This window comes from Castor canadensis, chromosome 13, assembly GCF_047511655.1.
Source record: "Castor canadensis chromosome 13, mCasCan1.hap1v2, whole genome shotgun sequence".
Lineage (NCBI taxonomy): Eukaryota > Metazoa > Chordata > Mammalia > Rodentia > Castoridae > Castor > Castor canadensis.
In genome coordinates, this window is record NC_133398.1 from 86,314,431 (window position 1) to 86,327,838 (window position 13,408).

The 13,408-nt window shown below is 49.2% G+C and overlaps 1 protein-coding gene and 1 long non-coding RNA gene across 2 annotated transcripts in view; both read right to left on the reverse strand.

The window, feature by feature from the left end:
• Nucleotides 1–6,044, reverse strand: part of LOC141415469 (uncharacterized) — a 94,757-nt gene extending 88,713 nt beyond the window's left edge. Inside the window, exons 1-2 of the mRNA XM_074052187.1 lie at nt 6,027–6,044; nt 4,953–5,397 (exon numbers count right to left, since the gene is read on the reverse strand). Coding sequence (XP_073908288.1) covers nt 4,953–5,397; nt 6,027–6,044 — 463 coding nt within the window. The remainder of the gene's footprint in view (nt 1–4,952; nt 5,398–6,026) is intronic.
• A 172-nt stretch (nt 6,045–6,216) lies between these two features.
• On the reverse strand, nt 6,217–11,160 carry LOC141415466 (uncharacterized). Its single transcript, XR_012440488.1, has 3 exons — nt 11,066–11,160; nt 7,263–7,397; nt 6,217–6,524 (listed from the first exon to the last, which is right to left on the reverse strand). It is a non-coding gene; the product is annotated as an uncharacterized lncRNA (long non-coding RNA).
• Nucleotides 11,161–13,408: the final 2,248 nt, after the last annotated feature.

Here is a 13,408-nt window from a genome sequence, read left to right on the forward strand (position 1 = left end):
ACACCTGCACGACCGTGATGAACACTGCACTAGTCACTGGACCCATGCTATGGAAACGACCCTAATGGCCTGCTGAGGAACTGAGAGAGAAAACATACCAAACTGTAACAGGGTGCAGGTTGAGGTCTTCGGGAGGAAGACCAAATGTGACCTGCTTGGAGGGGGAACGGCTGCGGTTTGGGCACACCACGTGAACGTGAGCAAGCCAGGCTCAGGAACACAAAGGGCACGGGTTTTCTCGTGGACGCCGAATACCGATTCGGCACTTGAACGCATAGTTGAAGGGGCACGTGATATCGGGGGACTTCTGCTACACGGAGCAGGTTTCTGACAGCACAACTGCCCCATGGGACTCGGGGAAGGAGGAAAAGGAAAAGAGGACGACAGAGCTCGGCACACTCAAGAGACGAAAACGCTTGGCAGACAGTCCTGGCCCGGATCGCCTCTTGGTCCACAACTGTGCCTATGTTCTGTTGCCGGCTGAGTTCAAGCCCCCGCACAGCAAAAAACCAAAAAACCTTAACGTTTTTATATTCCTTAACATAATATTCACAGTGTGGTAAAGTCAGATGTAAAAAATTAGCCTTCGAAGTACACTAGAAAGGAGGCACCACAAAGGCAGGAGCTCAAACTCTTCATATATGGCTTGAACTTACATATTTGTTCTAGACCTGGAGCAAGCACCCAAAAGGAAAACAAACCGTTACACAGAACAGCTGAGTATCAGCAAAGCAACAATTAAGTGAAATCCCTATATTTTCTTATCAGGATGAGACATATCTTACCATGATGAAAAGAACTTTAGAGGTCATTTCTAGAACAATACTTTATCCAACACATGAATCTTCTCAACATCAATACTAACTCATTCCATAGAAGTGAAGTCTGAGAAGGCAAGATGAAAAGCTGGGCTAGAATCAAAAAGGAGAAGCCAGGCATGGTGGTTCATACCTGTAATCCTAGCTGCTCGGGAGACAGGAGAGGGGAATATTTAAGCTGAAGGTAAGTCAGGGCAAAGGTAGAAGAGAGACTCTGTGTCAACAAATCAAAACCAAAAAAGCTGGAGGTATAGCTCAGTCATAGAGCACGTGCATAGGTCCTGGGTTCAATCTCTAGTACTGCAAAAAAAGTGATGAAAGAAGAAGTACTGCCTGGTAAGAAGGAGAAGGTGGGTAGGCTAGAGAGAGAACAGCTTCTACCTCCCAGTCCACAGAAGTGGCTTGAGAAAGGACAGCAAAAAATGCATTGCTAGCTGGGACCCTGAGTCCTGTGGCCAGCAGTCCCAGCTACTGAAGGAAAAAAGCACTAGACAGGAGTCAAAAAGGACTTGTTCTAAAAGACTCTGAAAAACTTAAAGCCTTCATGGCCAGAGGACTAACCTATCACTGCTTCGTTTAGGTTAACACAAAAACAACAATGCTGACACTATATATATCATTTTCCAAACACTGGGAAAACTAATCATCACAGTCCCCAACTTTTCATAAATCCTACAGAAGTACACAGTATTAAAAATTAGAAGGTTTTTAACAAGAACTACTCATTTCTTCAGTATTACTTACAAATAGGGGTTGGGGGTTGGTTCAGTGGTAGAACACACTTGCTCAACATCCACAAGGCCTTGGGTTCAATCCCCAAAACGACAACAAAACAATTACTTACAAATAGATTCCTCCTTATATATATTTAAATAACAAAACTATCTGGTTCTTAGGAAAAATAACAAATGCCACTTAAGTCTTCAAATGCATAACCATGAGCTTGCTTTATTTTCTTCCTCTTAGTTCATCTACCACTCATCTCTGACTACTCATCTCTGTTCCCCATCAAACAACTCAGTTCAACCTAAAGGAACATGAAGCTCTAGTTTCATTTAGTTCTCCTATCATTTAAGGATAGGTGACGATCTGTGAGTTGTCACCAGGCTTTAAAAAAAAATCATCTCTAGCATGAGACATTTGTGAGAGCAGAGGTTCAATACCCAGCATGAGAGAGGGGGGAGAGGAAAAGAGGGAGAAACATAGGGTATCAATCAAAATGGTTTCAGTTTCAATCATTTACTCGAACCATGAATTATAACTGAGCTAAAATGGTACTTCCTAAATGCAACTCATTTTATTCTAAATGTTCTTGGCAACTAAGTATCCCAAAAAGTCAGAAAACCCTAAGAAAGCAAAGAAAAAGAACTTTTTTTACAGCTCACCATTCGTCAACCACAGGAGGCTTGAAAGATGGCCCAGCCTCCAACTTGGTCCTACAGAGGAAAACTCCAAATATTTCTTTAAGAACTGTTCTCACACAGTACTAAATTACAAGCATTGACCTCCCTGGAGGAAGAGCTGGAGTCCACAGCTACATGAGAATACAATCTAAGAGAGCTGAAATCTGACTCCAACACAAGGGATGTTACGCCAGTTCCATAATAATTGAGTTTATTTAAAATATAAAATATTTTAACATATAAAATAATAAAGTTATTTAAAATGTTTCAAGAGTAACAGAATGCTCAGAAAAACCCAAATTCATTCCAAAAATAATTTGAGAACATAATTTAAATTCCAGACCTAACCTTTCTGAAATAACGCAGAATTCTACATTTCAACCAAATCATAAGAGAAATACTACTTTATAACAAAAGAGCTATATAGCAGAGCATTCTGAACTTGCAGAGAGAACAAAAATTTTGTGTCAATATGTTCACAACACAATTCAATCCACAAAAATCATGAGATAATTAAGCTGTTTTTAGATTTCAATCTGTTTGGCTAGGAACCTTATCCAAACTGCATTGATGCAAATCAGTATGAGCAACTCCAACACTATTAAAATAACTCCAGACTTATCTTTTGTTCTACCTTTTATCGTTGCTTTATAGGCTAATGGTAAACTGGTGTGTGTACATGCCAGGAAATAGGTCAGTATACAAAATAAAAAAAGTGATGTGGAATCATGAAATTCATGAATGAAAATCGCAGAAGAGGTTAGAGTAGTATATGAAGAAACTGTGGATCTTTTGGGATGTTAAATCACCAAAGTCACTTAGTTAAGGTGATTTAAAAAAAACTTTCCTTGCACACAATGAAAGAAGGGAGAAGGGAAAAGAAAAACTGATACACGTGTATGGCACAACAAGCATAAATACTAACCACAGATCTTTCATATTATTAACGTTACAAGTAACATTTTTAAAAACACTGTTGGTGTGTCTCTAAATAAGCAGGACATAATTGCCATCTCAATCTTAAATCTTTCTCCTACGACATGGCCTATCAGTCATAAAAGAGCACAGGATTCAGGGCTGGAGGCATGGCTGAAGCAGTAAGTGCCAGTGTGAAGGCCTGAGTGCAAACTCCAGTACCTACCCGCATCCCCCCACCCAAAAAAGAGCACATGATAGAGTTACAGGAGAAGACTGCCTGGCATCACATTACACCTAATTTTAAGTAACTCTTAAAGTAACAAGGAGAACTCAATGACCCAAAGAAATAATAATGTAATTTTTACTTGAGACAGAAAAAATGATTTTACCTTATGATGTAATGTAAATAAAGAGATTCCCGCGGCACCGACACAGACCGGCGCGGGGAACCCCTGCTGCCGCGGGCTTGGGAGCAGCAGGGATGCCCGGTCCGGATGGGGGAGGCGCCGGCCCTCCGCGGCTCCTCCTCCTCCTCGCTCGGCCCGGCCCCTTCTCCAGACCGGGACCCCGAGCACACGCCTCCTACTGCTGCTGCTGCTCTGCCGCCACCGCCGCGCACCCGCCCTGGCCCCGCCGCGCCCACCCCGCCCCGCTCCCCCAGCCCAGCCCGACCCCGGGGGTGGGGAGGGTGGGGCGCCGCGCTCCGCCGCGCCGCGCTCCGCCACCCCGCGAGTCACCTCAGGACGCGGTCGCGCTCCGCCTCGCCCCTCACCGGCCCTCTCCCCGGCCGGGGCGCCCGCCCGGCGCCGCCGATGCCCGGGATGTCCGGCAGGGCCGAGTCCCGCCGTCTGCCGCACCGCCCCTCCCGGCCCTCGCGCTCCGGCTCTTACCTCCCAGCTTGTATCCGGCACCCACTTCCCCTTCGCGCGCCACGTCCTCCTCGTCCTTCTCGCGACCGGGACCCCGAGCGCATGCCTCCTACTGCTGCCGCTCCTGCCGCCGACGCCGCCGCGCACCCGCCCTGGCCCCGCCCCGCGCACCCCGCCCCGCGCCCCCCCTCCCCCAGCCCAACCGCAGCGCACCCGCCCTGGCCCCGCCCTGCGGCCCCCCCCCCCCGCTCCCCCAGCCCAGCCCGCCCTCGGGGGTTGGGGGGTGTGGGGCGCCGCGCTCCGCCACCCCGCGCGTCACCTCAAGACGCGGCCGCGCTCCTCCCTGCCCCTCACCGGCCCTCTCCCCGGCCAGGGCGCCCGTCCGCCGCGCCCCCGCCCGGCGCCGCTGATGCCCGGGATGTCCGGCGGGGCCGAGTCCCGCCGTCTGCCGCGTCGCCCCTCCCGGCCCTCGCGCTCCGGCTCTTACCTCCCACCTTGTATCCGGCACCCACTTCCCCTTCACGCGCCACATCCTCCTCCTCCTTCTCGAGACCGGGACACCAAGCGCACGCCTCCTACTGCTACTGCTGCCGCCGCTGCCGCCGCTGCCGCCGACGCCGCCGACGCCGCCGACGCCGCCGACGCCGCCGACGCCGCCGACGCCGCCGACGCCGCCGACGCCGCCGACGCACCCGCCCTGGCCCCGCCCCGCGCACCTCCCGCTCCCCCAGCCCAGCCCCCGCGCACCCGCCCTGGCCCCACCCCGCGCCCCCCCCTCCGCTCCCCCAGCCCAGCCGCCGCGCACCCGCCCTGGCCCCGCCCCGCGCACCCCCCACTCCCCCAGCTCAGTCCGATCCCGGGGGTGGGGGCGGGGTTGGGGCCCTGCGCTCTGCCACCCCGCGAGTCACCTCAGGACGCGGCCGCGCTCCGCCCCCCCACCTCACCGGCGTGCTCCCGGGGCTGAAGGAAGTTCCCGGGGAAGCCGCTGCCAGCGCGCAGGGTCCTGGTGGCAGCGGCGGACGTGCCGGAATCTCCGCGATCCCGTAGCCTGCCAAGCGGCGGGGAGCGGTCCCGGGAGGCCTCGGCTCTGAGATGCGCAGGGGAGCCGCGCTCTGGAGTGCGTCGTCCGGCCCAGAGTCTGGGCGTCACTGCCTGCCGCAGGGGAAGGGTGCGTGCCTCCCGCCAGGCCCCGGTGGACGGGTGGATGGATGGACGGGTGGACGGGTGGATGGAAGGATGGGTGGACGATGGATGGATGGGTGGACAGATGGATGGATGGTGGGTGGACGGATGGATGGATGGGTGGACGGATGGATGGATGGGTGGATAGTGGGTGGACGGATGGATGGATGGGTGGACGGATGGATGGATGGGTGGACGGATGGATGCCTAGTCCAGCTCCATCCAAAGGAAGCAGGATGCTGAGGGGGCAGGGGATTCATGGATGCATGGATGGAGACTGTATCAGTTCACTCTGGCTGCCATACAAAATACCACAGGCTAGAGATTTAAACAGACATTAATTTTCTCACAGTCCTGAAGGCTGGAAGTCCAAGATCAAGGTGTTGGCAGGTTGTGGTGATTGTTACTCAGGAAGCAGAGATCAGGAGGATCGTGGTTTGAAGCCAGCCTGGGCAAATCGTTCTGGAGACCCTATCAAAAAACCCAACACAAAAAAGGGTTGGCAGAGTGGCTCAAGTGTTAGAGTACCTGCCTAGCAAGTGTGAAGCCCTGAGTACCCCAGTATTGAGAAAAAAAGGAAGTAGTAGAAAGAAGGAGAAGGGGGAGGGGAAGGGGGAGGAGGAGAAGAAGAAGAAAAGAAGAAGAAGAAAGAAAGAAGAAAAAGAAAAAGAAGAATTGCTTCCCTACCATTTCTACCTACCTAGAGGGGAGAGGGGAGCATCAGGTTACACATCCTCTGAGAGTCTACTGGCAAGACACTTAATCATGAGAACTGAGCTCTAAGACAAAAGAAGACTCATATTAATTTGTATAATTTCTGTGATGTACACACATACCGGGTACTGTGTGATCATGGATGAATAACGGTGTGCTGTCTACTGGCTCATTCACCTACACAAATTGGATGCAGGCGCTAACCCTAAGCACTATGCTAAGACCTGATACAGAAGGAAATAAAAATTAAAAATAAAGTTTCCCCAGCCTCATGCAGTATATTCCAGTGATAGAGAAGTAAATGAGATTACAACTCAGTAAGAAGCTCGGGGTGAGGAGCCAAGGGTACCAAGGGGCCTGGCACAGACTTAGCTGCACAGTAGATTTGGTGAGGCTGGTTCAGAACTGTGTGACCTTGAGCAAGGTACTTCCCAAACGCTCAGTTTCCTCAACAGCAATATGGGACTAAACATAGAAGCTACCTGGTAGGATTGATGAGAGTGCTGAATAATGAGTAGGTCACAGCTGGGCATGGTGGTGCATTCCTGTAATTCCAACATCTGGAGGATGAGGTAGGAGGATCACAAGTTCAAGACCAGCTTGAGCTACATATCTAGACCCTGTCTCAAAGAAAGAAAAAAGGATCAATGACAAAACGCTTATAAATCACTCATCCCCCCATACCTGACACAATATTAGCTCTTTTTTTTAATAATCTATGTTATATATTAGGCGATATGTAATTTATATTGAAGTTATTCATAGGGTTGGTTTTTTTGCAGCCAGCACCTTGAGCCACTCCACCAGTCCTTTTTTGTGATGGGTGTTTTCAAGATAGGGTCTCGCAAACTACTTGCCTGGGCTGGCCTTGAAACTCGATCCGCCTGATCTCTGCCTCCTGAGTAGCTAGGATTACAGGCATTGGCCACCAGCACCCGGCTTCGTAGGGATTTTTTTGTATGTATGTGTGGTGCTGGGGATGGGACGTGAGGCCTTCCACATGCTACCCGAGTGATATTCCCTTGAGCTACATCCCCAGGTCCTATTTGTACATTTTAAGACACCATATTGGTCAGCTTTTCATTACTATAATGAAACACCTTAGGCAGGATGCATGATAAGGAAAAGAGGGCTATTTTGGCTCATGGTTTTGGAGGTACAAGGTTGAGGGGTTGCAGGTCGTGCTGGCCCTCTTGCTGGCAGACCTACAGGGGCGCAGGACATCACATGGCAAGAGACAGGAGTGCTTCTCTATGTCAGGCTTTGTCAGGTATTTTTAACTTCTGTGTATAGTGGCTGGTTGGAACAGAGCTTGGGAAAAGGGTCTGGGTAGGGGATCCAGACTTGAGAATCCCCACCATTCAGGTGGAAGGTGAAGTGAGCTCTCGATGAAGCTTCAGTAGATGGTGTCTGCAGTCTGCAGCAGAGTGGCCCTGGAGCCACAGCTCAGATACAGCTCTGGGTACCGCAAATGCTGATGAGGTGGCTAGAGACTGAAAAGAAAAGACAAACAAAATCAAAAAAGTAGAAAAGAAAAGCTGGGGAAGGTGGAGGAAAGCAATTCAGGGAGATAGGAGGGGTCAGAGTACTGGGGGTTAAACTCAAGCAAGCCCTCTACCACTTGAGATACGTACACCCCTTTTTTCAGTCCTTTTTAGTTTGTTTTGCAAATAGAGTCTGAAAAACACAGACATTTTTACCCAGGCCAGTGGACTGTGGTCTTCCTACCTCTGTCTCTCAAGTAGCAGGCATTACAGGTATGCATCACTGTGTGTGGCTGAAAGAAGAGCGTGGTTTTTCTTTTCTTTTCTTTTCAGTACTGGGGTTTGAACTCAGGGTCATCACCTTGAGCCACTCCACCATCCCTTTTTGTGTTAGATATTTTCAAGATAGGGTCTCTCAAATTATTTGTCCAGGCTGGCTTCGAAGCACGACACTCCTTGAGTAGCTAGGATTACAGGCGTGAGCCACCAACGCCCGGCTGGAAAGAATAGTTTAGAGAAGGAGTGTTCATAGAATTATCACCTCAGAAAATTTAACTTACAGCCACTTCATACCCACGAGGATGACTATTATCAAAAAGAAAGTAACTGCAGGGCTGGCGGAGTAGCTCAAGCGGTAGAGCGCCTGTCTTTCAAGTGTAAGGCTCTGAGTTCAAACCCCAGTAACCACCAAAAAAAAAAGAAAAGTACAACCAAATAATGAGTGCAGGAAAGGATACAGAGGATCTGAGCATTGCTGGTGAGAAAGGACAAAGGTGCTGCTGTGGACGGCAGATGACAGTCTGGCCATTCTTTTAACAATTTAACAGAGAAGCCACACGAACCCTCAATTGCACTTCTGGGTATCACCCCAAGGCATTGAAAACAGGGTCTCGTTCACAGTCACCAAAAGGTGGAATCAAACAGTGCCCACGAATGGACAAAGGGATAGAGAAAATGTGGTCTACACACACATGTATTGCATTCCATGTGGGAAGGAACGAAATTCTGACGTGCCCCAGCAGGGGTGAAAGTTGTGACAGGAGCCCGTCACAAAGGACAACTAGTGAGTGTATGATCCCACTGACATGAGGTACTTGAAGGAGTCACAAGAAAGAAAGAGTGAGTGGCGGTTACTAAGGGCTTGGGGGGCCGGGAGAAGAGTTTCAATTTGGGAAGAGGAAGAGGCTTTGGGGATAGACGGCAGTGACATTTGAACTTCAGTGTAATCAATGGCACCAAACCAGTACACATAAAAGTGATCAAAAAGGTAAATTTTCCATTATGTATGTTTTAGCACAATTTTTAAGACATCAAGTTAGAGAACAGATGTGAACGCAATCTGGGAGGTACTGGGGATTTTGGTAAATGGTTCTGTGGAAACAAAAGGGCAGGAGCTGAACCTCAGGGGACCCAGGAACCACTGGGAAGGAAGTGAAGCCCTGGTGTAGAAACCATGAAAGTGATGGGATGAGAAAGGTGTGGAGGACAGAGGCAAAGCAAGGGTTTTCCTTTTGTGTTGCTGATGAGACAGAGTCTCACTGTGTAGCTCAAACTGGCCTGGAACTTTGCATCCTGGGATGGAGTTAGTAATGGGAAGATTTGGGGACATCATTTCTTTTGTTGATTTGTTTATTTGTTTTGATGGGACTGGGATTTGAACTCAGGGATTCACAGTTGCAAAGCAGGTTCTCTACCACTTGAGCCACTCCTCCAGTCCGGAACTTTGCATCCTGTCTCAGCATCCCAAGTGCTGGGATTGCAGTCACAAGCCACCATGCCTGGCTTTGTTTTCAAGGATGGCAGGCAGGCACATGGTTCTGTTTATAGGCTGAATGGAAAGAGGTTTCAATTAGGTGTTTGTTTTATGTTTCAGAATCAAAGCTTTTGCCCCTTACAAATGAGATCACATATGCTGGTTTGATTTCTGTCTTTCTTGGGGAGACTCTAGGAATTGAGTGATTGGGAGAACTCTTTTGGGGGGGATCTTATAGTAAAGAAACAATATAGTTTGTGCAGGATCTCCTAAATTTGCTCAATCATTAAAGTGACCTACAGCCCTTGATAAAAATAGAGATTCCAGCACTCTGGGCCAAGTCTTATATCTGAACCTCCAGGCACCTACCAGAGGACAGGCCCTGGGGTACAACCAGATGGAAACTCCTGCCCTCTTGGGTTTTCTCACCTTCTCATGATGGGGGGTAGATAGTAAAGTTTAAAAGCATACATGCCAAAGCCGGGCATGGTGGCTCATGCCTGTAATCCTACCTACCAGGAAGGCAGAGATCAGGAGGATCACGGTTCAAAGTCAGCCCAGGCAATGGAGGGGGAGGGGTTGTTCATCAGAGGGGTCATACTGATGTGATCTGACATAGATCTGAAATCTCCAATTGGGCCACAGTGTAGAGCATGGACAATTGCAGGGAGAGGTGAGGTGACCGAAGGAAAAGGGGAAAAGGCCAGTTATGGAACAAGTGTAGAATCCAGGCAGGTGTTGGCACTGGGGTGCCCCAGAGTGGGATCAGTGGGGTGGTGGATCAATTATGAATGCAGAGCAGCCAGGAATTGTCAGTACATGGATGTGGAGTGCAAGAGAGAGAGAGAGAGAAAGAGAGAGAGAGAGAGGAACCAAGACCAACTCCAAGATAGGAGGCAACCAGGCACCAGTGGCTCATGCCTGTAATCCTAGCTACTTGGGAAGCTGAGATCAAAAGACTGCAACCCAGGCAAATAGCTCACGATACCCCATCTCCAAAATAACCAGAACAAAATGGACTGAAAGTGTGACTCAAGTAGTAGAGAGCCTGTTTTGCAAGTGCAAAGCCCTGAGTTCAAACTCCAATCCCACCAAAAAAAAAAAAAGCCAGGAAGGCATGTTTGCAGGGGAAGACTAAACCCATATTCAGCGGCTGCCTGGTCCCCTGGAGCAGCTCCCTCTTAGGAAAGCTGACTCAAAGAACACTTCTTCTGCCTGTGCTCAGAAAAACACGAACTTGGAATTTCTCTCCTATGTCACAGGCTCACAATCAAGAGTTTACTTCTTATTTATCCAGCTGTTGGTAGATCAAGGATACACCTGGTGTTAGGGTTTGGCTCTGAAAGGCCCCTGAAGGCCATGTGCTAAAGGCTAGGTTGCCACTTGATGGCATTATTAGGAGGGGTGGATGCAGCAGAGGTGGGCCTCCTGAGGAAGTGGGTCACTGGGGCTGTTCTGGAAGCTGAGTCTTGTCCCTGGCCCCCCTGCCACTCTCTCTCCCCCTCCCCTGCTTCCTGGCCACCAAGAGGGGAACAGCTTTGCTCTTCCACAGGTTCACTGCCATGATGTTTGGTGTTACCATGGCCTAAAAGCAACGGAGCCAGCAGATTGTGGAGTGAAACCTCTGAGAAAAAATAAACCTTTCCTCCTTTACATTGGTTTCCTCAGGCATTTTGTCACAGAGACTGAACACTGACTGACACATCTGTGAATGGTAATGATTGGGCGGCCAGTGACTTCTATTAGAGACTAAAATGCAAACAAAGCATGGCCCTCTCCATCCTCAGTTAGCAGCGTTCACATCAAGGTGGCTTAGGTGCCCGAATGGAGAATCGGAGGCTCGTTTTAGGGTTGGTTTCTTCTTTTTCTTGGGTTTTTTTTTTGTTGTTGTCAAATATGAGCAGTTCTATAAATACCTGCCTACCTTCAGAAGGTTGAGAAATCATAGGCTTCCCTAAGTGAGTACTGCACACTCTTTAGCAGGAGATGCCACAGGCTTGTCTCCCGGAACTTGTTAGACATGCAGATTCTGGGGTCTTGCTTGAGCCCTAAAGAAGGAAAAACGCCTGGACAGGGTCCGTCAGTGGTCCCCGCTCTGCAGATGGCACTGCCATATGCTTCATTAGAGCTGAGAGTCACCGGACCTGGTTCTCAGCTTCCCTTCCAATCTTTACCATTGGGAGAGATGAACACTAGACAGCTGTATGGTGGGATGAGAAGGGAGCTTCTCAACACCTTGTCTAGAGCTTCCTTAATTTAAAAAATTGGCCGTGTTGCACACTGGATCAAAACCTGTGAAGGTGAAAAAGACAAGAAACCCGTCAGTTCCAACAAAGACTTTCAAAGTCCTTTGAAAATTCTTCATGCAGGGGAATCCTGAAGGTGATTAACATAAACAGCCCAATGAAAAATAACTTGTGTAGAATGCTCCAGAAAATGCACTACTTAAAGGAAATATACATAGAAGTTATAAATATGCTGTCTTTATCATGGGCTTTTTTTTTTTTTGGTACTAGGGTTTGAACTCAGGACCCCACACTTGCTAGAGAGGAGCTCTACCAGTTGGGCCACTCCGCTGGCCCTTTTTTGCATTGGTTATTTTAGAGATAGTCTTTGGCTTTACACCTGGGGCTGGCCAGGACCTCGTTCCTTCTATTTATACTTCCCACATAACCAGGATGACAGGTGCACACCATCACACTTCTTTCTGTTGAGATGGGATCTCAAGAACTGGAGCCACAACCCTCCCGATCTCAGCCTCCCCCATAGTGGGGATGACACAGGTGTGCACACCACCACACCCACTCATAGATTGGGTGTAGCCAGGAATACAGGCGTGAGGCACCTTGCCTCACCTCAGTGACTCCTTCTTAAACTAGATCTCCACACTGTGTAGTTCTAATTTTCACTCTTGATAATAGAGGTAGAGGTGACAAAATTGGTCTTGTTTATTTCACATGCACACACACAAGCAGGGAGTGTGCCATGGCCGGCATCAAACGTGCACTTGTTCTGGCCAGCATCCCAAACCAGCTGACTTACACAGCCTCTGATGGCTCCATGGCAATACTGAAGCTCATTTCCTCTCATACAAAGTTGCTCTGTAGAGGAAAACCTCGGCAAAGACGCCAAGTGTTTTTGGTTTTTAAACCCTAGTCAAATATGAAGCTGGCTCTTTCAATGTTTGTGTGTCTGAGATAAAAACCAACTGTTCTTTTGGTGTGACATCTTTTAAAGTACCCATGATGCTTCTTTCTAAATAGGATGTGGAGGAAACCCTTCTCAAAGCCAGCCCACCTGACAGCTTGAGATGCATAAAAACCCAACCCTCTTTCTCATTGTAATAAAAGTTTTTGAGTCATTACCATGATCCAGCTGTATGCTTAATAAGATGCTACCACGATCACCAAATGCAAAGTGCCTTCCTCCAGTCCCATGGGCTGGAGGTCTATCCATCTAATGTGGCCATCTTGCCACTCCTTGGTATGTTCCTACAAATTGAAGGGAAGCAGCAACGGCCAGGAATTTCCTATGAGCAGTGAGCGCTGAGTCAGTCCTGACCAAGCATTTCAGGTTGTCTCACAGGCCCAAGGAGACGGGTCCCTTTTGGCTTCCCATGGTCCAGAGCTGGAGACCTGCATGGGAAGGGGAAAGTGCTTGGCCGGGTGAGTGTGGAGTCCATGTCAAGGGCAGGGAGAGAGAGTTCCCTCAAGTTCTACCCACTTTCTCTGGAGTCACAGTGACAGGCCCTGGACAGGGGATGACAATGCCTGCCTCAGAGATCTCTCATCTGGGGATAAACCCCAGATGGCACAGGGCAGAGAAGAGGGCCTCAGGTCTAAAGAGCAATGACTCAGCCGGGTGCTGGTGGCTTACGCCTATAATCCTAGCTACTCATGAGGCAGAGATCAGGGGTTTGTGGTTCAAAGCCAGCCTGGGCAAATAGTTCTTGAGATCCTTTCTTGAAAATACCCAACACAAAAAAGGGCTGATGGAGTGGCTCAAGTGGTAGAGCGTCTGCCTAGCAAGCATGAGGTGCTGAGTTCAAACCCCAGTAATGCCAAAAATAAATAAATAAAAGAAGAGCAAAGAGACTCTGCCCCACCAGTGACACCCAGAGCCTCTATCTACCACATTCTTCCTCCCCAGTGGCTGGCTTTGTGGGCACCAAGACTAGAGCCAGGACTTCAGGGGCAAAAGCCAGGAAGCCAGGGTACAGCAGAGGCACCCACCCTCACATGCACAGCCTCAAGAAGCAGCGCCTCCT